At 38.4% G+C, this 21379-nt stretch overlaps 1 protein-coding gene across 9 annotated transcripts in view; it reads right to left on the bottom strand.

Annotated features, from left to right (window-relative positions):
* Ryr2 (ryanodine receptor 2) overlaps nucleotides 1-21379 on the bottom strand; it is a 596457-nt gene that overhangs the window by 64240 nt on the left and 510838 nt on the right. For 4 of the 9 annotated variants that reach the window (XM_036187936.1, XM_036187938.1, XM_036187943.1 and 1 more), the window contains 4 exons: nucleotides 18434-18487; nucleotides 17216-17239; nucleotides 6066-6165; nucleotides 2022-2101 (listed from right to left, as the gene is read on the bottom strand). In XM_036187936.1, the coding sequence (XP_036043829.1) occupies nucleotides 2022-2101; nucleotides 6066-6165; nucleotides 17216-17239; nucleotides 18434-18487 (258 nt within the window). Of the gene's footprint in view, nucleotides 1-2021; nucleotides 2102-6065; nucleotides 6166-7373; nucleotides 7431-17215; nucleotides 17240-18433; nucleotides 18488-21379 lie in introns of all 9 variants that reach the window. The other 5 variants (XM_036187939.1, XM_036187942.1, XM_036187941.1 and 2 more) reach the window with 2 other exon arrangements.

Here is a 21379-nt window from a genome sequence, read left to right as displayed (position 1 = left end):
AAATTGGGACAGTCAACATTCCATCATGGAGGGGACTAGAGGCCCTTCCTTCCAGAAGGATCTTTAGGTAGTTAATGGTAGCTGGAGAATGGAAAGTCATTTTCTTCAGTGGTGCAAGTTCTGGCAAGTTGCCTGTGTTCCTGTGAGTAACTAAACCCTAATTAACTCACTGAGACATAAAAACAAAAAGATAAGAAAGCAAAAGAGGAACTAGCTGGGAAAAGGAAGGGGAACAGAGGTAATCGGAGAGGGACAAGAGAGGGTAATAGGGCTGAATAGGATCAAAATGTGTATGTGTGTGTATGTGTGTGTGCAAATGTCATAACAAAACCCACCATCATGTAAAAAATATGCTCATAAAGTTTGTATAAATAAATAATCAAGTCATGCTTTCTATTCTCAAACAAATGCTTAAAATAAGTCTATGCATACAAATACTACTATTGCTATCTTTCCCGTGACATAACAATAACCACTGGGAGTGAGGCTGATGCAAACATGAGCAACCATAAGCACCATGTTAGGAGAATGACACTGGTAATTCATTCCTGCCACTGCCTTAGTATTTCCACATTCAGATTTCTAGCACACACAAACCCGAAGGGTCATGTGGACACTGTGCACAGGGTTCCAATCAAAGGTTGGTTGTAGTGGGTAGCTGTTCCAGCTTTTTTTTTTTCCTTTTGTGGTATGATATGACTTAATACCCTGTTCTCAGGGTTTATTTTTTATTTTATAATTTAATTTAATTTTACATATCAACCATGGATTCCCCTGTCCTCCCTCCTCCCACCCCACCCCCGCCACCCTCTTCCCAGCCCACCCCCCATTCCCATCTCCTCCAGGGCCAGGACTCCTGGAATTTTACCCCCATTGAGGCTTCTGTAACTGTCACACCTACAAGGCAGGGCCAAGACAGGAGCCCTTAAGACTTGTGATCCAGATGTGCCGGCTCACTTGGTTCCTGGATCCTGGACTCTAGAGAACTCTGCTGGATCTACCTCCAGTGTGAGTTCTTAAAGGCTCCTGTCTCGGCCCGGCCTTGTAGGTATGACAGTTATGGTAGCCTCAATCGGGGTAGTACTTCCAGGTCAAAACTGGAACAGCTACCCACTACAGTTGGTTCTATAAGCAGCATCAGCAACAGAGAGCTGGAGGAGGAACCTTTGTGCTGATGTGGTAGAGCCACAGGTTTTTACTATCTCAGTCACAGAATCTTAAGTAAAGCAGGAACCAGTGACCCATTCAGCAATTCTTCTCTATTCTCAAAGGGATGTTCAGAGTTCATAATCAATATTTTGGTTAATCATTAATTCAAAACATGCTAAGACAATGGCTAGATCTGTCTTGTCAGTTGCTTGCTACACAGCAAAACAAAATAGCTATCCCTGATAAAAAATATTACGTTTGATGAGTTTCAAATAAAAAGTATGCATCTCCCTCTATACATGATGGTTCCATTTTGGATTTTTTTAAAAAAAAAAACTTTATGATGATGCAATAGGGATATGCATGCCATAGAATGCACACCTTGATTTTGAGATTTTTATTTTTTTCCTAGCATGGCTATGTGCAGTGTGATACACGCACACAAAGCTAGGGGGCATCAGAGAACTATGGTTCTGCCTTCAAAGGATTGGGACCACAGGGCAAATAACTCAGCCTCTAACTACATACTGTGTAGTGGAGCTATGCCATCTCATAGGACTAGGTTTTAACCTGTGATGAATTTATCAAACAAAATCCCACTTCTAGTTGGAAGGCATCTGTATATATGAGATAACAGCACACTCGAGGGTTAGGGGGAAGGTATTAAAAGTCAAGGGGACCATGTAGAGGAAAGGAAGACCTTGAGTGGGAAGGGAATAAGAGGGACCAATGAGAGGGCAAACACTGTCATAGAACATGAGGTATTTGAATAAAAATGTCCATATGAAACATAGCACTTCATACAAGGGCTATGTGCTAATGAAGTTTTTAAGGCAATCATATCACGTGACTTGCTCAGTAATGTTAGTTACCTGCTGTACTGTGGAGTTCCCACCATTTAAAATAGCAATGCCCAGCTTCAAAGTAGCAGCCACCATTGGTCCAGTTTCACCTTTTTAAAGACATAGAAACAATAGAATTCCATTTCTTTCGAGATGTTAACTTATGTTATCTCAAACAAACAAACAAAGAACCACAACACACTTTTAAAGTCCTTATTACCCCATATAAGTCTCTGTTATGGAGAGAGGGCTGACTGATGTATGTAACAAAAAGCATGAGTGCAATCAAACCACACCAACCTTCCACTGCTAATATTTTTATTGTATTCTGTGTAATGTATTCAAGAATGGAAACTACATGAAGATAGAGGAAAGAATGGGAAGAAAACTTGACTTTGAAATACTAAGACTGGAAGTACTAAGGTTCAAGCTTTTATATATATAATCTATATTAAGATTGTAATATATCCATATTAAGATAATATTTAAATGAGTATGAGCTACTTAGAGCTCCGCTGAAGGAAAATGTATTGCCCTCTTTTAAAAGTATTATATTTTAACTTTTCTCGTTTTCATTCATTACTTTTAATATATGCATACACTCTTTTTATGCATATTTTCAGTTTTAAGCTAACTGGATGACAAAAAACTAGTTGTCTGTCATTGGTTATATTTTGTTTTTATATTATTCACCTCTACTTGGGGCAACAGGATTTAATAACATATACATTACTTTAAAAAAGCACGACTTTTTTCCATTTTTCACATTACCTTTTCCACTTGAGTACAAGTAATGTTAAAAGTGTTTCTCTCATGTTCTTTACTACACTCAGCCCTTTGTAGCCGGTAGCCATCCCAGCATTGGCCTAGAAGTTCCAACCCCCATTGAGGCTTCGGTAATGGTCACGCCCACAAGGCGGGGCTGAGGGAGGAAGCTGAAGGCCCAGGATTAGAGGAGAGGTCTCTCTTGGTTCTGGGACCCTGGACGCTGGAGGTAGACCGAGCAGAGTTCTCCAGAGAACACCGCCAGACTGAGCCATACCTTTGCCAGACCCTACAACCTATCCCTTCATTTGTAAGTCACCCCACAAAATAAACCTCCCTTTTAACTACATGGAGTGGCCTTAATAATTTCACCAATAGCCCTTCCTCAACATTTACTTCATTTTTTCTTGTTCTCTTTTCTACATGTTACACTGTGCTCACATGTACATTTGTTTATGTATAATATACAAAATAAAATCTTTAATCTATAAAATTGTCTACATGCTGTATATGAGAGAGAACTTTTTTTTCTGAGATTGTGTGATGTCATTTAATATTCTACACTCTAAGTCCATCCATGGACGTGAATTATGAAAGAGGATATGAAACTATTTGTTCCTCTAGTTGCTATGGATATCGCTCTGTGTAAATAAAGTTCTGATTGGCCAGTGGCCAGGCAGGAAGTATAGGTGGGACAAGAGAGAAGAGAATTCTGGGAAGTAGAAGGCTGGAGAGACACCGCCAGCCGCCGCCATGAAAAGCAACGTGTAAAGACACTGTTCGTATTTTGACGAAGAACAGGTAGAAAGCCTTATTGACAGATGCTTGGAGTGTCATTGTCTGGAAGCTGGACCAGCTGGAGAAGAGGAAGAAATGACAGGAGATGCAACAGTGTGGACTAATGTTCATCCAGTGGTTACCACGTGTCAGCAACTACACTAAGGACTTTCTAAGCCCTATCTACGTCAGTCTCCCTAACATCTGCCCGGTCAGTACCATCACCATCATCATCTCCTTTGTATACACGAGGAAACCGAGGGCCAGAATGCTCAAGAACTATCCCTAGCTCTATGACCTGTGACTTATGCTGTCAAGCCTGAAAGAAGATGATTGTTCATCCCAGACAGTGCACCACAGGAAATGACAACATTCCCAGTGGTATCAAGCTGGCTTTGGAGATGGAATTGGCTCACTCCTTCTCTAAACCCAGACATATTGCTAAAAGAAAAGGTTAAGAGATTCTTGTGTCCCAAATCAGAAGAGCCCTCTGGTGTGGGACAGAGAAAAACCAATATTTTTCTTTAAAGCAGGTTGATTATAAATGCGATCTCTTTCTAAAGAAGAAAAGGGGATATGATACAGATATAATAGGATAAAAGGGTAGATGAAGGAACTTACTTCTAAAGAGCAACAACTTGTTTAAAATGTTTTACATTGGTATAGATTTTAGTCTATTGATACAAACTTAAAGTTAATTTTGTTATACTGTGTGTATATTTCTAATCGTGTTTAAGGTATTATGTTTGTATAGCTCATTTTAAATTGTAATGGATAATTAAAAATAGATTAATAATTAGTCATCTATGATAATCATACTCGTAGCCATGTTAGTTAAGTCTTCTAGATATACATAGACATATTTCAGATAGATAGGTAATCTTCAAATACTTCAAAGACCTACAGAATATGGCATTTAAAATACTTTTAAAATTTAGGCTTTCTGGACAGTGAGACATGTCTGCTCCTGGCAGCACCAATTTACTTCAGAGAGGAGGATGGGCATTGAAGACACTTCATATGGAGTTTAACTTCACCTCAGCAAAAATAGCCATTTGGGCAAGAAACTGTTCTTGCCTGGACTGCTTGATCAACTGGACATGCAGGACCCATAGAAAGGTGACCACTGAACTTTGCTTGACAAAATGGTCCTTCAGATTCCTGCTTCGCAGAAGAAACTGCCAGACATTCTACAGGACACTGAAAGAAGTGACTGAGATACTCTAGCCCTGTGGGCTGAAGACAAATGCCCCAACTTTACAAAGGAACATTAGGTGACTGTTCAGGCTGCCAGCTGTCTCTGTCTACTCTTGGAAAACTCCCGAAAAAATGCTTGCATCCTTCTCCAGGTTCTTAGGTATTATTATATCCTTCTGAGGTCTTTGATGTGGTTGAAGACTAGATAGTTATAATTTCCTCAATTATGATAAAAGATAAGTTAGATATAAAACCTTGGACTCACAAATATAAGATAGATAGGCTATCTTCTTTAATATTGTAACTGTAATACTTGCTTGATAATTGTTTTGTTATATGTAATTGTACTATGTAAAAGTTAAAACCTTCCTTAAAAAAAAAAAGAAAAGGGGAAGTTCTATGGATATCGCTCTGTGTAAATAAAGTTCTGATTGGCCAGTGGCCAGGCAGGAAGTATAGGCGGGACAAGAGAGAAGAGAATTCTGGGAAGTAGAAGGCTGGAGAGACACCACCAGCCGCTGCCATGAAAAGCAACATGTAAAGACACTGGTAAGCCACAAGCCGTGTGGCAAAGTATAGACTAACAGAAATGGGTTAATTTAAGATAGAAAAAGCAGATAACAAGAAGCCTGCCACGGCCATACAGTTTCTAAACGATGTAAGTTTCTGTGTGCTTTCTTGGTTGGGTCTGAGCAACTATGGGACTGGCGGGTAAGAGAGATTTGTCCTGACCAGGCAGGAAAATCTAACTACATCTAGTTCTAACTCCATTGTAGATTTTTTACTTTTTGGTGGTAGATAAGTGCATAAAATATATCTAATATTGAAAGTATAAAAGTGTGAAGCTCCACACTTCTGTTCCAAGTGAATATTCTAACTATACAGAAATTGATTGAGTTATATATTGTGTCTGGTTAATTTTATTATGTGATTTAATTTAGCAATTTTTAAATAATATTTAGAAATTTTAAAAATGTTTTCACAAAGATGTTACTAACATGCTAAAATAATCTTGAAATGACTGGTTAATGAGGTGGACAATCTTTTATTAATTTTAAATGATTCATTTAAGATATCTAAATATTTCTATCAAAATTCAGCAAATTATGGCCCAAGGACCAAGTATTGCCTCTGTCTGCACCATAAATGAAGTTTTATTAGAACACAGACTTTGTGTTCAGAATAGTATCTAGAAAATGGAGCCCCCTCTAGTGGGGGTGGGCAGGAATGAACCTCATTCTTCCTGGCTCTAAGTGGTGCTCCTCCTGGGACATGAATAAACCTCATCTTTGCTGATGCTGAATGGTGACCCTAGGGGACAGAAACCAACCTTACCTTTGCTGGCACTGATGGTCTGAAGCACCATCTCCGCTGCCCCACGGTCATGCAGTCTGGCTTGCTGGTAGAGAAGTTTCTGCTTCTCCATTTCTTTTTCCTGAACACAAATCCCAACCATTTATGTAGTGGCTATCAGACATCACAGCAGTTCTCTACAGACCACATTTCTAGTTATCTCTTCATGTATGGGCTCTATGACAACATTATGGACCATTTCAACACCAACAATGTTATCAAACAGATAGGCACATATTCAACTCATGGTTTTGTTTTGTTTGTTTTTTTCCCTTTATATTTTTTTTTCCGATATACTTTTAGTATTGGTTTATCAGGATGCATTTTTTTTCTCAATTTTAATTGGTTGATCAGTCCAAAGCCTGTTTCACACTTCATCTTTGAAACTTGCACGTTCCGATTGATATATCTGTGCATAGAGTTGGTCATGTATTTTTGGTAATCTCCTAGGTCATGGCCATAACTTGATACTGCTCAGCAAATGGCTCGAGTTGCAAGTTACCAGTGAATCACAGAAAAACAAAAACAAAAAACATTAACTTAGACATCTTGGAGTTTAAGCAAAATTGAAAGCTGATATGGATAAAAAAGGTAGGCTTCAACTGAGTCGTGGATTTATGATACAGATTACCCCGGTTGCCCCCCCAAAGAATAAGAGAAGCAATGTGCCTTTATATTTTGTATTCTCAGGAGGTAACAAAAGAGACTGCATGGTGCCGCTAGAGCAATGGCTGGTGTTTGTTCTTTTCCACTTAAGCTACCGCTGTGAACATAAAGAAGGAAATCAAGAGGAAAATATAAAGGCACAGCAAGTTCAAGGCTGGTATGATCATTCACTTGAGCAATCCAGTTCGCTGGAGAATTGAGACGGAACTAAGCAGTATAAGTTGCAGAATGCAAGTTGCATAGAGCCCTGTGACAGCGCGTCCATCAAATGGCGTGGTAGAGAAGCTTAGTCAATGGGACATGAAACGCTCAATTAGTATCATGTCCGTTAACACAACGGCCAAAACATAAGTGACCTAGGGCAGGAGGCACCGCAGCAGTAGCCAGGATGACAACTGTGCCGCCGTCAACTTTCCATCCAGAGTACGGAAAATAGACATTGAAAGATGGAAGAGGTTTAAAAAATGAAGGCTTGCTCATTACAGAGTATGAGAAAGAAAGTGAACTAAAAGGAGAGGGGCAGGGGAGAGATGGGCTCAAACAAATGAAAAAAATAAAGAAGGAAAGATAAAGAAAAGAAACCTTCAAATCAAAAGCAACCAACACAGACATTTATGCTGTTACCAGAGAGTTCTCGCCGAGGCTGGCAAATTTGTTTCTTAAATCTTTGATAATATCGTGCTGCAAAAACAAAATTGATCAGGTGTTTTTGTTGGTTTTTTCCATACTTTAGTTAAGAGCTCCTGTGATAATTTTTTTTTCTTAAATTATGTGATAGGCCTAAATGGAAGCAGAGAAAGAAAAAAAAGAGGCCGCTGCGCTTCATCTGTAGCCATGCTAACATTAGCCTGGAAGGGTTGCCTTCATGTTTAAACCTCTTCCTGAGAAATCAAAAACAGAACAGAAACAAAAACAAACAGACACACAAAACCATACTGTCATTACAACACAGGTGTGAGAAAACAGAAAAAAAGACCCTTTTGTCTGTCCTCCATTTGTGGTTTAAAATTCATGATCAACATCTGATTCTTCCTTTTGGACCCAACACTCTTTTTCTTTCCATTTGTCGCCAGAGCTGAAAACGGAACCTGCATTTAATGTAAGCCTAACCAACTCCATCTCCAAAGAGACTCTCAGGAAGACAAAGACAAGAAGTTCCACTCTGCAGAACTGTCCCCTGCCACTTTCACTAACCAAAAAGGCCAAGAGGTTGGGGAAAAAAATCCTTCTACCAAAACCACAAAGATAATCCCCAGAAAGCCACAGAGAGGAATGAGGACAGTGAGACCAGTACCAATGAAAATAAAATCAACCATCCGCTGTTTGTGGTCCCAAAGTAGGTGGATTGGCTCAGAGACCTGCTCAAACACCTCCTAATCAAGCTCACACTGTTATCTTTAACAATGAAATCACACTGCATACTTGAGCTCAGGGAAACCAGGGAGTTGAAGGGAGAGCAAATCACCTTCTCTTATAAACATACCCGCTAGACAAAGACCATTTTCATTTTTCATATCTGACAACTAAATTTCAATATGTGATGAATATTTCTGGAAGAAACTGAGAATATTGGAAAACAACTGGGCAACTGAGAAATACCGATAAAGAAGCAAAACAAACACACAAAACCAAAACCAACCAACAGCAACAACAAACAAAGGCTCCTGCTTCATGAAGAAAGGTTTCAAATTTTCTTTTGGTTCCACTGAGCTTGGGGCTTTCTCTTCTGATCCATGTAGGATTATGGGGTTTTTTTTGTTTTTTTCTGGTATATTGTCCTTGAGAATTTCGTCCAGGTGTATCATTTTAATTTCTCATTGAGATATTTTATCATGCCATAAAATAAATAAAATTAGAAAACTAAGACAGAAAGATGGATTGCATGGGAAGAAATTGTTTTTCCTTCAAATTGCATGTGAGCTTTCCTAGGAAAATTGCAAATTTGAAATTTTTTTTTTATTTATCCTTCCTTCCTTCCTTCCTTCCTTCCTTCCTTCCTTCCTTCCTTCCTTCCTTCTTTCCTCTGTCTCTCTGTCTCTGTCTCTCTCTCTTTCACTCTTTCATACAGTATTCTGATATATAGCACAGTCATCCCAGGAACTTGAGATCCTCCTCCCTGTACTCACTAAAGACGTGGAATCCAGGTGTGCTCCATCATGTCCAGCATTTGAGGTAGGCTTTTGAAAACTCTTACTCAGGGACACAGAATCTTAGGTTCCCTGCACCTTGCAGATTCCATTTACTTCCCTAAGGTTCTTACAGAAACACCATTGCAGCTTTGTCTTTAGTTATTCCCTGGTGACAAAGGACGAGAGAATAAAAGCAGCACCATGGCCTATATGTTCCTTGAGACAAAACATTCTGGTTGCCAAAATCATCAGCTTTCTGCTGTTCTAACCAAACTGGTGTCTTTTCAAGATCCACTAAGGTCATGAACCAGTCCCCTGATCAAACTGCATGCCTTGATGGAAATACAGGATATCAGGAATGTTTCCTTCTTGTGTAACTGCAGCTCCTGACAACGTGACTCGTCTTCTTTAAGAGACCCTCAAGCTTCTGCACTGGTGGAAAAACAAAAGCTTCTGAAGAGGAAATAAAGATAGACACAGTTCTTTGATGATTTTTCCTTAGCTGAGAATTGAAATAATAATGAACTTCAACTGTTCCTTGATCCTTGAGAGAGAAAGTAGCTCATCCCCAAAAATGGAGATGAGAGTGTAGTTTAACCTGAAGACAGCAAAGAAGAGCAGACAACTAAAAAAGCATTTTCTCAGTGGCCTAGACATGGGGGTAAGCAAAGGCCACACCTAACCAATCTGCAGCCCATGAAGCAAAACAAAAAATTTAGTTGTGTGGATTTTTTTCCTCTGTAATTCCAAGATTCCAATAACATCGTCATGAATTCCTCTTTAAATAGGATGAAAAGGCTGCTATAATCTAAACAGAAAGAAGTTTCCAGAAACCGAATTCTTCTTTAAAATGTCTCTCATCATTTGGTAATGTTTCAATATTCAGACATGCTCCAACTGCAAATATCCTTTGGTATCTTAAAATACAAGGTGAGGTGGAGTGTTTCACAATTACTAACAACTAAAAGAAAATATGAAAGCTAGGAGATCAGTTGGACAAAGCAGGGGACAAAGACAAAGGGGTTGAAGAGCAGAGAGGTACATTGGTTTATAATGCAAACAAGCTAAATTAGAGTAAAGAAAACCACCACCATAAGTGAGAATCTTGTGCTATTCTGCAGCTAATTGTGTTGTGTTTCAGCTTTAGATTGACATTTTTATAGAGCTAATTTATGGTTATTTGAGAACAAAAAGCAGAGAAGAATATAACTTTATTTATTGATATATGCTTTCCAATTTCTTAACAAAAAAACTCATATAGTGTTTACCAATAGAAAGCCATATGAGGATGGGAGCCTGTTGTAACCATAAAACCAGCAAATACTTAGCATATTATACTGGATGTACAGGAATTTGGAAGTGTTCCAGAAAATTTGAATGAATACCAGATGGGATTAGACAGTGTGACACCATAGTACCATGTAGGTATGATCATAATTTGAAATATTGCAAGTGATATCTTCTAGTTTGAAAGATAAACAACCAGTGCATTGTGGAAGTATATTTAGTTCCTTTCAGCACAAGGCCAAATGGGACTTTGGAATTCTATTAATACATATAAATCATAATTATCAGATGGTACACTGTAGTTTGTTAGATATTTTCTTTCTACCTTTCATTCTCTTTGTGACTGAACTTGCAAACCCTGCAGCAATTTCACAAAATCCTACCTCTCTATGGGATGGACATAATTTCTATGTCTCTCTGATAAAAACAGAAAAGAAAAAATGTGTTATGACTAAAAGCATATTTTGCTGAAATAAAAGGTTAAGTCAAAGTCTCACTAACATAGACAGACAAGAGAAACACTGAGCCAGAACTGGATGTTCCAGCTGGTGTGCTGGCACCTCTGAGGGCAAGATTTATTACACAGTGTGTTCTCACTGTTGTCTTCTTCCAATATCATTTCTACCTGGATTTGGGGATGAATAATGTTCCCCCTTGATTAAGCATTTTAAAAGCCATTTTAGAACAAATGTTAAACAATACAACTAGCTCAGTTGAAACATTTTCTAGCAGGTCTAGCCAGTAGAAATTATTCTCTATCACAAAAAGCTCCATTAATGGACCATTAAAAACTAGGGAAAGACAATTCTAAAGTCAAGACCAAATTGACAAGATTTAGCCAACATGGCTTATTTTGAGCACAAAACTGATTTAAAACTACCTCCATCTCCTACTTGCTTTTCTTTAAAATGTCTTGAGTACAGAAAGAAAATACCATACAATCCTTTCTCTACTGACCAAGCCTGGCAAAAAGAGAAAATGTTGACCACTAGGAATATAAAACCATGGTTAGATCATGTGATGGTTCATCTCCACTGTCAACTTAACAGGATTTAGAAGACAAGCTAAAGGCTTATGTGTCTCTGGGAAGTTTACCAAAGGGTTTAACTGAGGAGAGAACTACATTCACACCCTGAATGTAAACAGCACCATCCATGGGTAGGGGTCTCAAACTAAATAAAAAGAAGAAAACGAGCTGAGTATCAGCATCTATCTCTTTCTGCTTCCTGAGTGCAGATGCAATGTGCCCAGCAGAATTGTGACCATGCTTCTATGTCTGCCCCCTTGTGACAGATTGTGCCCTTCAACTGTGAGACAAAGTAAACCCTTCCTTCCACAAGTTGCTCTTATCAGAGCTATGGAGTAAATATATATATATATATATATATATATATATATATATATATATATATTTCATGAAGGTATGGGATGCCATATTAATTTGTGGGAGATGGGGAGTTAAAAAAACCTTCAGCATTGAATGACCCACAACTCATCATCTGATTTTTTTTAGAGACCATAACTCTATAACTTGAGTTTCCATTGTTCTCAGTTCTCAAGTATGGTTTTTAATTCTAAACTAGACTAATTCTGGACAAATAGCTGTTCTTAATGCAGCTCCCAGTACCTGATTGAGGGTATCCCTTTAGCTTAGAGCAGGAATTTTCTACAGGTTACCTTAGGGATGCACATGTTCCTTTCATCCTTGCATGCACTTAATATCTATCCTCAGATGGCACACCATAATTACCTTGACAGAATTATTGAGAACTAGGCCCGCTGAATGTGGGTGACAGTTATGTGGCTTGATCTGTTTGTGGGGTCCCTGGCAGTAGGGCTAAAACTTATCCCAGGTGCATGAACTGGCTTTTTGGAACCCATTCCCTGTGGTGGGATACCTTGCTCAGCCTTGATACAATAGGGAGGGGCTAGGCTCTCCTTCAACTTGGTATGCCAGACTTTGTTGACTACCATGGGAGGCCTTACTCACTCTGAGGAGTGGATGGGGTAGAGTGGAAGGGAGGTGAGGAGGTGGGAGAAGGGGAGAGAGGAGGAACTGGGGTTGATATGTAAAATGGAAAAATTTTAATAAATAAATATATTTAATAATAAAAAAATAAAAAAGGTCAACAGAAAAAAAAAAAGCTAAGACATGAAGTCAAATTACTGTAATATGAAAACATTCTAACTTTAAGTACATGAGTTATATAAAGTGTAAAAGCCTATATCTCCCAGTTTCTCTTATGAAGGTTAGCATTCCACATCCTCCTAATAACTCCACTCTCAAAACTTTGGACTTGATCCTGAGCCCTGAAGGCTCTATAAGTGACTGTGATGATAAAATCTGGATGCTAACACTGCAAGCCTACACCAAGGAAACTCCTTCATGATGGAGATGGTCAGGCCTCAGTGCTGGACTCTGGACAAGCTGGGGCAAACAGGAATCTGGCTTTCTGGGGGTTGGCTGTAAGAACCAGTGAATACCAGGAGGCAAGGAGAAATGAACTTCTCTTACCAAAACAACATTGGAGACACTCATCTTTTTTCCCATGCTACAGGATGCCACTGACCCATATGCACATGGCCTCTTTGGAGGCACCCCCACCACTAAACAGCAATGGTACTGTTCAGTAGCTATGGTTACTTCTTGTATTTTCTTTCTTCCTTCTATTATTTCTCCCTTTCTCTAATTCTTATTTCCCTGGAATTGTGAAACTTTCAACCCAAATGACATGTTAGCACACAGCTTATGGTTTCTGTTTACCAAGAAACCTGAGCTAGCAACACACTGTATGGGATCACCAGGTTGATAAATATAAATGAAATTGACAGACTACATCAGTGTTCCATCAAACTCCTCAGTCCCTGGCTCTCTAAGATTCATTTGTGATGCTTTAGTCTGTATTCTAGATGTGTGAGGCTTCCATGGTGGGAGTTAAAGATTTCCAGTTTTCTTGATAAAGTAATTGCTAGATCAACATTTTATAATTATAATTCTGTGTCTGACTCTTAGATATTTCATAGTTCTTATTGGTAAGTAAACCCAATCAGAGTTCAAATTATGTAGTTACTTGGGGCAGAACATCTTGTATCCAATTCAGTTTTTCAAAACTATGAAAAAATGGAGTTCTTCAAAATTAAACCTTTAGGGCGTTCTAGCAATATGTTTTATTATCACTGAGAGGTGCTATATATTATCCGGGCCATTAGACAGTTTGGCTCTAAACTGATTCCTCCAGCCTTTGTGTCATGGTTTGAACCATGGGCATTGATTCACAAAAGGCATATCTTTAGCTACATCTGAGGCACATCCAGAGAAAAACATGCAAAACTCCCTAAACCCTTACCAGACTTCCAGCTCAGCCACAGGTAAATTTAATACTTAAGACTCAAGAAATTGTCCTGAATCTAAACTACAAAAAAAATAATAATAGTACCTCAGTGATACCTGAGAAAATTTATATCTGAATTGGAACTCAGAAAAAGGGATGCAACTTATTTATCATGTGAGAAAGACAGTCAGAAGAGAAGCCCATGTTCTGCCCTTCTCACTTACCATTCCACTGTCACTAACTTAGATTTTCAGTGGTTTATAAAACTGTATTTGTTAATGGACTAGACATTGTTAATGTAATTTTTTACTATATATATATATATATATATATATATATATATATATATTGTTTATAGTTATTGGATAGTTTTTCTTGTATTAGTTATAAGCTTTTTAAAATTTTTAGACAAAAAAGGGGAAATGTGGTGGTATTGTGTTCCCCAAAATATTGTGCACCCTAATAAACTTATCTGGGGTCAGAGACAGAACAGTCACAATATTAAACATAAAAGATAGGCAGTGGTAGCACATGCCTTTAATCCTAGCATTCCAGAGGCAGAAATCCATCTGTTCAAGGATACAGCCAGGCATGGTGATACACGCCTTTAATCCCAGAAAGTGAGTCTTTAATCCCAGGGAGTGAGAGCAGAAAGAGAAAGATATATAAGGCATGAATACCAGAAACTAGAAGCATTTGGCTGGTTAAGTTTTTAGGCTTTGGAGCAACAGTTCAGCTAAGATTAATTTGGGTAAGGACTCATAGGCTTCTAGTCTGAGGAAAGAGATCAGCTGAGGAAATGTCAAGGTGAGGAAGCTGTGGCTTGTTCTGCTTCTCTGGTCTTCCAGCATGCACCCCAGTAACTGGCCTCAGATTTGATTTTATTAATAAGACCATTTAAGATTCCTGCTACATGTATTTTATAACCTTAATATTCCACAAAAAAATGTGCTTAGTGAATGATCTTTGCAAATGAAGATTTTATTTTCAATCATGTGCACATGAGTGATATGCTCATGGAGAACAGAAGAGGGCATTGGATACCCCAGATCTGAAGTTACAAGTGGTCATGAACTGCCCTATGTGGATGCTGGGAACCTAACTTGGGTCCTCTGCAGTAAGAGGAGCAGTATGCCTGCCCTCTTAACCAATGAGCCAGATTTCAAGTCAAGATTATTTTAAAGTCATATCACTCAATTGCTTGACGGGAGCAACAGAGCAGCCAGCCATCTGAATAATGTTTCCATGGAGTTTGATAAATCTCAAAAGGTAAATAAAAATTCAGCTATAATAGTTGACTTGCTGAGTACCTGAAAAAAAATATTTCTCCCTTTTCAGTTAATACTGGCCACTTTCTAACATTTAATTGCCCTTTTTATTACTTTAATACTGAAGTACCCACAAATCTAAAAAAGAATAATTAAGTTTGCTATTGTGGTACTAAATGAGGAAAGCCAACAGTTTTGTATTATACTATAGAGGAAGTAGGGAAGTGACAGTTAAACTTGATAGTTAAACCAGGTGAGCTTCAGCAGGATCATACCAATAAAACACACAGATGATGAAAAGAGAAGAGAACTGGAGGACACTTTGGTCCCCATTTCCTATTTTCTGTGATTTTTAAAATTTTTTTGTATAGCCATTGGGAAATTTTCTTGTAACATCACATTTCTTAGCGTAGCTATTTCTGTGCTCTTCTTGATGTCTTTGCTAAATATGCTACAAAGAACCTGAATAGAAACTATGGCCAGCTTTAACAACCCACCAGGGACTGGGATAAAATTCATATCTCACTTTTGTGTTCTTTCCAAGCTTATGTGACATAATTTATTCTCTGAGTTATTGAAACTGGCAAATAATATTTTAGTCACTATGACTTACAAGAAAATTTCCACAATTATATTTCACAGAAATCCTGTCAACCAACCAGACATCTCCATGTAAACAGTCTGATGGATCACTAAATGGATAAGGAGAGTAAACAGTTGTCTGTTTAAGAATTTTTCCCTATTTTTGGTAGCCTCACACAGTCAACCTCAGAGTAAATGGTGTTCATAAGTGATGGGTTGCATATAACTTTTTTTAAACTCTGAAAAATGTAATAACACTAGTATAGCATGCATTTTGCAAAGAATAGCATGTTACTGAATTAAGCATATATCTCCCAAATCACATAAAAATCATAAAACTACTAGTATGGAATTGAAAATCCCCAAACATAGCCTACTGATTTACTTATGAATGTGTGGCAACTTATAAGAGCTTTAGAATTTTGTCTTGGGCTGAGCTAATCAAAGCTGCTGGCCCATTTCTCCCATTTGGGGATTAACAGTCAGGTATCACCATCAGATGAATTTGACCATCACTCTAAACCTAAAGGCAGCCTTCTTTTCTCTCTGCCCTAGCTCTGTTCTATGGCTGATTCTTCTCCCCAGTTTGACCCATATCCTACACTCTGTACATGACATTTGTCATGTTAGCCCTTCCCAGGAACATCTCCAAAGCCTCTAAGTTTAGACTTGTAAATCAATTCCATTGGTTTTTAGATTCCTAAAATTCTAATCTTCCAAGTAATTTTTCTGGCTATAGACACTCCTCATCCTGCTCCATCCACTCCTCCTGATGTACCTATCAGTGGACTCTTGGTCATAAATGCCTGTGCTAGCCAGGAAACCGAGTGTTTGGTTAATGTTTCTACCTAAGGTGAAAATCAAAATGTAAGAAGTTATTATTAGAGCCACTATTATCTATTATAGAAGCTTACTTTGTTTTTGTTTGTGAGCCTAGCCTTTAACAGCTGAGCCATCTCTCCAGCCCATGAAGCTTACTTTGTTTTTAAGTTTGATGTCCACTATATGTCATGGACCATGGTGTCTATTAGATTGGAGCTGAACTATTATTCACTTGGATTTATAAGATTACAATGATCCAGATATGTAATAAGAACAATATATTATAGTCAGCTAAAACATTGCAATTTGTTTCTTCTAAATAGAGTCTTCATAACAGTCACTGAAAAAAATAAAGCCATTAAGAGCATTGCCTACCCAGAGTATTTATGATCAACTTTCCTGCAAAAATGACCTCATGAAAATAAAATTCAAACTTCACATAAAATATACAAAAAAAAATCTTGTAATTCTAGGTCAAAATGTCTTCTATTTTCAGAATTTCCAGATGAAATATTTAAAATGCCAAGAGGCAGAAATAGTCATCCAGAGTCCTTTTCTTTTAATGAAGTGCCAAAAATCAGTGTTAAAATTATGATGCCTATACCCCAGGTGCCAATTAAAGGAACAGGAAAAGGAAAAAGAAAAAAGAAAAGAAAAAGCCAACCTCACTAATCTCACCAGTAATACCATTTACCATGTCTGTTTTACGTAATGAAACAGGTATGAGTAACATTCAAAGTGATGAGGCCCAGGCCCTTCCTATATGGGACAGTCTCTAGTTATATGTTTATCCACTAAAAGGCCAAACTCATCCAGCACAGTATGCAGCTCAGTGTTATCATGGAGGATACAATTTCAAATCATGAGTCATTTAAATGGCAAGACAGAGTAAACCAAGGAAGGGATACTAAGCACTACAAACTCTCAAAATGGTTCTAAAGATCTTTTCTTACAAAAGAGTCCAAGACTTTGGGTCTAATACATGTAAATGCCACAAGAAACTGAAACTCAGACCCAGACAGATACACACATACACATGTCTTTACCTTGCTGCGTTGGGATCCTGTGACCTTAAGGAAGGATGAGGACAAGAAGCAAAATAGCAATAAACAGCTGCTCTGGAGACAATGGATAACCCGCAAAGGAAAACAGTATCATTTGCTGCCTATGGACTGCTCTAAATTACCTGTCCCCTTACAGGAAGGATGGACTTAAGACTAGAACTCATGTGTGTTAGCAAGAATTGGACAGGAAATTAAACTTGGGGCATTTTGCTCAGCCAGCAATAGTCATGGGTCATATTCAAATTATGTTGTTGTTTTGTTTTGTTTTGTTTTTTAATACACTGACTTCAATGCTGCAGAGATGGTCACATTAGTTATTTCTGGAAGTGTCATGGAATAGCCTCAGTTCATTCCTTGTTTCTGTGTGCTATGTTTCCACCATGAACTAAGGACTCATTGCTGGCTACTTATATTTTTCCAGACTTCTAGCTCAAAGTCCATATATGTAACTAATAGGAAAAATCTACTCTCCATTTTCTTCTAGTTTATTTCTCTTTTTTAAAAATGCAGTAAATCAGAAACTGATAGTTAATAACAGCTAGCTAGTCTCCTAAAGAAGCAAAAGTACACTATAAGCAAAGTAGGGAATGAAATGAACTTTCTTTAATGCTAATTAACATTAAGCAGTAATTCAAATCATAGGCAAATGTTTAAAGGTTGAGAATGCTTGAGAAAATAATCATGAAATGGAATCTATCCTAGAAAAGATGCGCCTCTACTTCATGCAAGCAAACTGCACCATGGCAACCACTTACATATGTGTACTGAATGAGTGACCTAATTGGGCAGAAGTTAGGAGTCCAATTGATTCAGAAAAGAAAATGTCCAAAACCAATGGAATCATTAAAAACTTGATGCCATGTTGCTCTTCAATAGGTATTTTCCTCATGTGTCTATTGGCAATTACAGACTACAGCATCCCTAAGATGCAAGTAATTTGAAGTGGTCTCATCTCTGTGGGCTGCCAGGTGCACTCATTCTGGACATATGGGCTTTACTGGAGTATTCAACTGCTCTGTCCTCCTTGCTCTTATCTTAGCAAACATTAGGACTCAGGTCTGTCCATCCAGCTCTGACATGCAGTTCCTGGACACAATAAGCTGCAATAAGCCATGAAGCAAGAAACATAAAAGTCCATTACAAGCTATGAAACAATGTCTCCAAATGGAGAAAAAGCAGTTCTAGAAAGATCCATCTTACTTCAAAGCTCTTCACTTCTTCTTCACCATCATCATCCTCCTCATCGTGACAACTCTGATTTGAGAGAGAAAAAAAGTAGAGGAGACTATGATGAGGTAGAAAATGTAAAATGTTTGTTTCACCTAAACTCCAAGTGATTTGTATTAATGTTTCATGAGCACTATTGAAACTGAGTAGATATAAAACTTACACGACACCATCAGTGAATTGGTGAGCCAAAATAAAGCTATATTTTATTTACAAGATTTTCCCTATGCAAAATTCAAAGAATAAATAGTCAATTTCATCCCCAACAGAGGTTACTATGTGGTTTATATGAAGGTTCTCACACTTACTTAACCAACTACTTGTCTGTGCACTTGGCTCATTCCAACCCAAGTGCAAACCTTTAATACAGGGAACCATGCTCGCTTTTGTAGCCTGCCATTGCATGCATTAACTAACAGAGATGCATGCCATGGCTGTTATTTAAAATTAACACAAAGCAGTATGCATTGATTACAGTAATGAGTCGCATTAACAAGATTCTTCTAATGCCTTTAAGTTCATTTTTATCATACTTCACCCAAGGAAGGAAGTAAATTTTTGTTAAGATTATTATTTACACACAAAACACACACAACTTCCATTCTACAGAGACACCATCATAGGCTTAGCTAATTCTCATGGCCCAGACTGCTGTAGGTAGATGTGGCAGAGGGAGATGGTGGCCAGGAATAGGACTCAAAGGGAGGAGGGGAGGAGGTGGAGGCATAAACTCAGGCGGCAGAGGCCTTGGTTTGATCCTGATGCTGCCAGTCAATAACTACTCTGACTTGGCAAGTTACTTCTTTCTATGTCTCCTCTTCTTCATATTGACCATAAGAAAAACCATGTGGGTTCTTAAGGGAATAATATGGATTAATATAAATATCTACCACCTGGGAAAACTATATGAAAGCAATCTGCATTTAATAAATCACAGCTAGGAATTTGGAATACAGTGTGATCAAAAGGAGCTGGTCATTAACCAATGCCTATGGTGGGAAGAAACTCTCTGCCCATTGACATTAGATCCTGCCCACTGGTCTATAGTGTTTCTTACATTTGTTAAGTGTTCAGTAACTTATGTGGTACATAGAAACAAACAGTAAAGTATGTGTCACACATTGGACAAACACTTGCAACTGAAGGAGACATGGTGCTTTGAGCACAAAGACAGAGATGGAAGAGAGGGTACCAAATGAGAACCCCTCCCAACACCAAGTTAAATTCTAAAAGGGCTTCTCATGATCTCTGAGAATTTCAGCAAACCTGAGTGAAACTTTACTTTTTCTATTTGGACTTGTGAATAAAGTATGCGAAGGGAATGTGGGTGTGTGAACAGGCTTGGGACAGTTGTGACAGTCTCAAAATGGGAATCTAGCTCAGGAGCCCAAGCATTTTCCTTGTATACAGGAGGAGGCTGTGGGGTCAACTCACAGCCCTGAAGATAAATAAAATTTAAAGAGAAAAGAAAAAGAAATGCTCCACTCCCTCCCACATTTGAGTTATACTCATTTCCCCCAGTCTGGGCCTTCTTCCTCCCCTCTTCATCTCCTGAATCCTCTGAGCTTTTCACCACACCTACAGATGTTGTCAATGCTTCCCTTGTTCAGACTCCCAGCCCCAGGCAAATGTGAACACAGATTTACTCCTCTATAAGCTCACATTAAAGCTCTCTCCCTTCCTTGTTTTCTAGTCATTCTTAGTTTCTCTCTGTTCTTTAGGACTCTATCATAAGCTTGCATCTGCTGCTTTCTCTCAAGAGTGAGGTCACTGACACCCACTGATTTGCTGATATCTAATTCTGATGAATCAGAAGAGAGTACTTAGAAGGCAACCTGAGATACCAGACTCAAGATATGCATGCCCAATCATCTGTTTAACATCTTATACTAGTTACTGTTACCGCTGCTGGGATCGAATAGCTGACAGAAGCCACTTAAGGAAGAGGTTTGTTTTGGCTCAAGGGTATGGAAGGCAAAGTGATGACAGGACCACTCCTGCCAATGGCAATAGGAATATAAGGCTGCTAGTTACATCACAGCAAAAGACAGAAAGCAAGAAAGTATGGACAAGAAGCAGGTCAGCTGACAATCTTCCAAGGAAAACCCTTCAGTGACCCACCTCTACATCCATACCTTCTGCCCACAAGATTCCACAGCCTTGTCAAAAAACAATACCCTCTGAGGACCAAGTGTTGAATTGCATGTGTCTGTGGGTTACCTTTCATATCAAACTGGAATGTACTTCCACATGAAATTCTCATGGTCATCCTTGACATGTCTAGGAGTTGATCTGTCATCTCTTTTCACTCAAGACCTGTCATTTTTCTGGGGCTCTCCTCGCAGCATGACACGCAAGGAATCTCAAAACAAATGAGACTCTTGTTTTCTATCTATCTATTCTTGCTGAAATAGATAAAATAACAGCAAATACTGCTACTTTATTTAATACCAGCCTTCTACAGTTAAGGATTTTTAAGAAACCTCACCACAGTCTAAGTAACTTATCCACAATACCCTCAATAGTTTCTCTACTATTTAATTACTAGGTATTATGTGTGTGTGTGTGTGTGTGTGTGTGTGTGTGTGTGTGTGTGTATCTACATGTGTGCATACCACATGTATGAAGATACCCCTGGAAGCCAGAAGAGGGTGTTAGATAACCTGAAGCTGAAGTTATGGATAGTTGTGAACCATCTAAAATGGGTGCTGGGAACTGAACTCCAGACTTCAGCAGGAACAGCAAGTGCTCTTAACCATGGAGCCATATTTCTAACCCCCTAATTAGTAGTTTTAAATAAGTGTTTCAACTTTATAAAGACTTACTTTATCTTTTATTCATATGTATGTGTGTATGAATATATGGGCGTGTGTGTATGAATATATGGGCGTGTGTGTATGAATATATGGGCGTGTGTGC

Source organism: Onychomys torridus, chromosome 5, assembly GCF_903995425.1.
Source record: "Onychomys torridus chromosome 5, mOncTor1.1, whole genome shotgun sequence".
NCBI lineage: Eukaryota > Metazoa > Chordata > Mammalia > Rodentia > Cricetidae > Onychomys > Onychomys torridus.
Note: the sequence above shows the minus strand (reverse complement) of the source record. Positions and strands in the feature narration are given on the sequence as shown.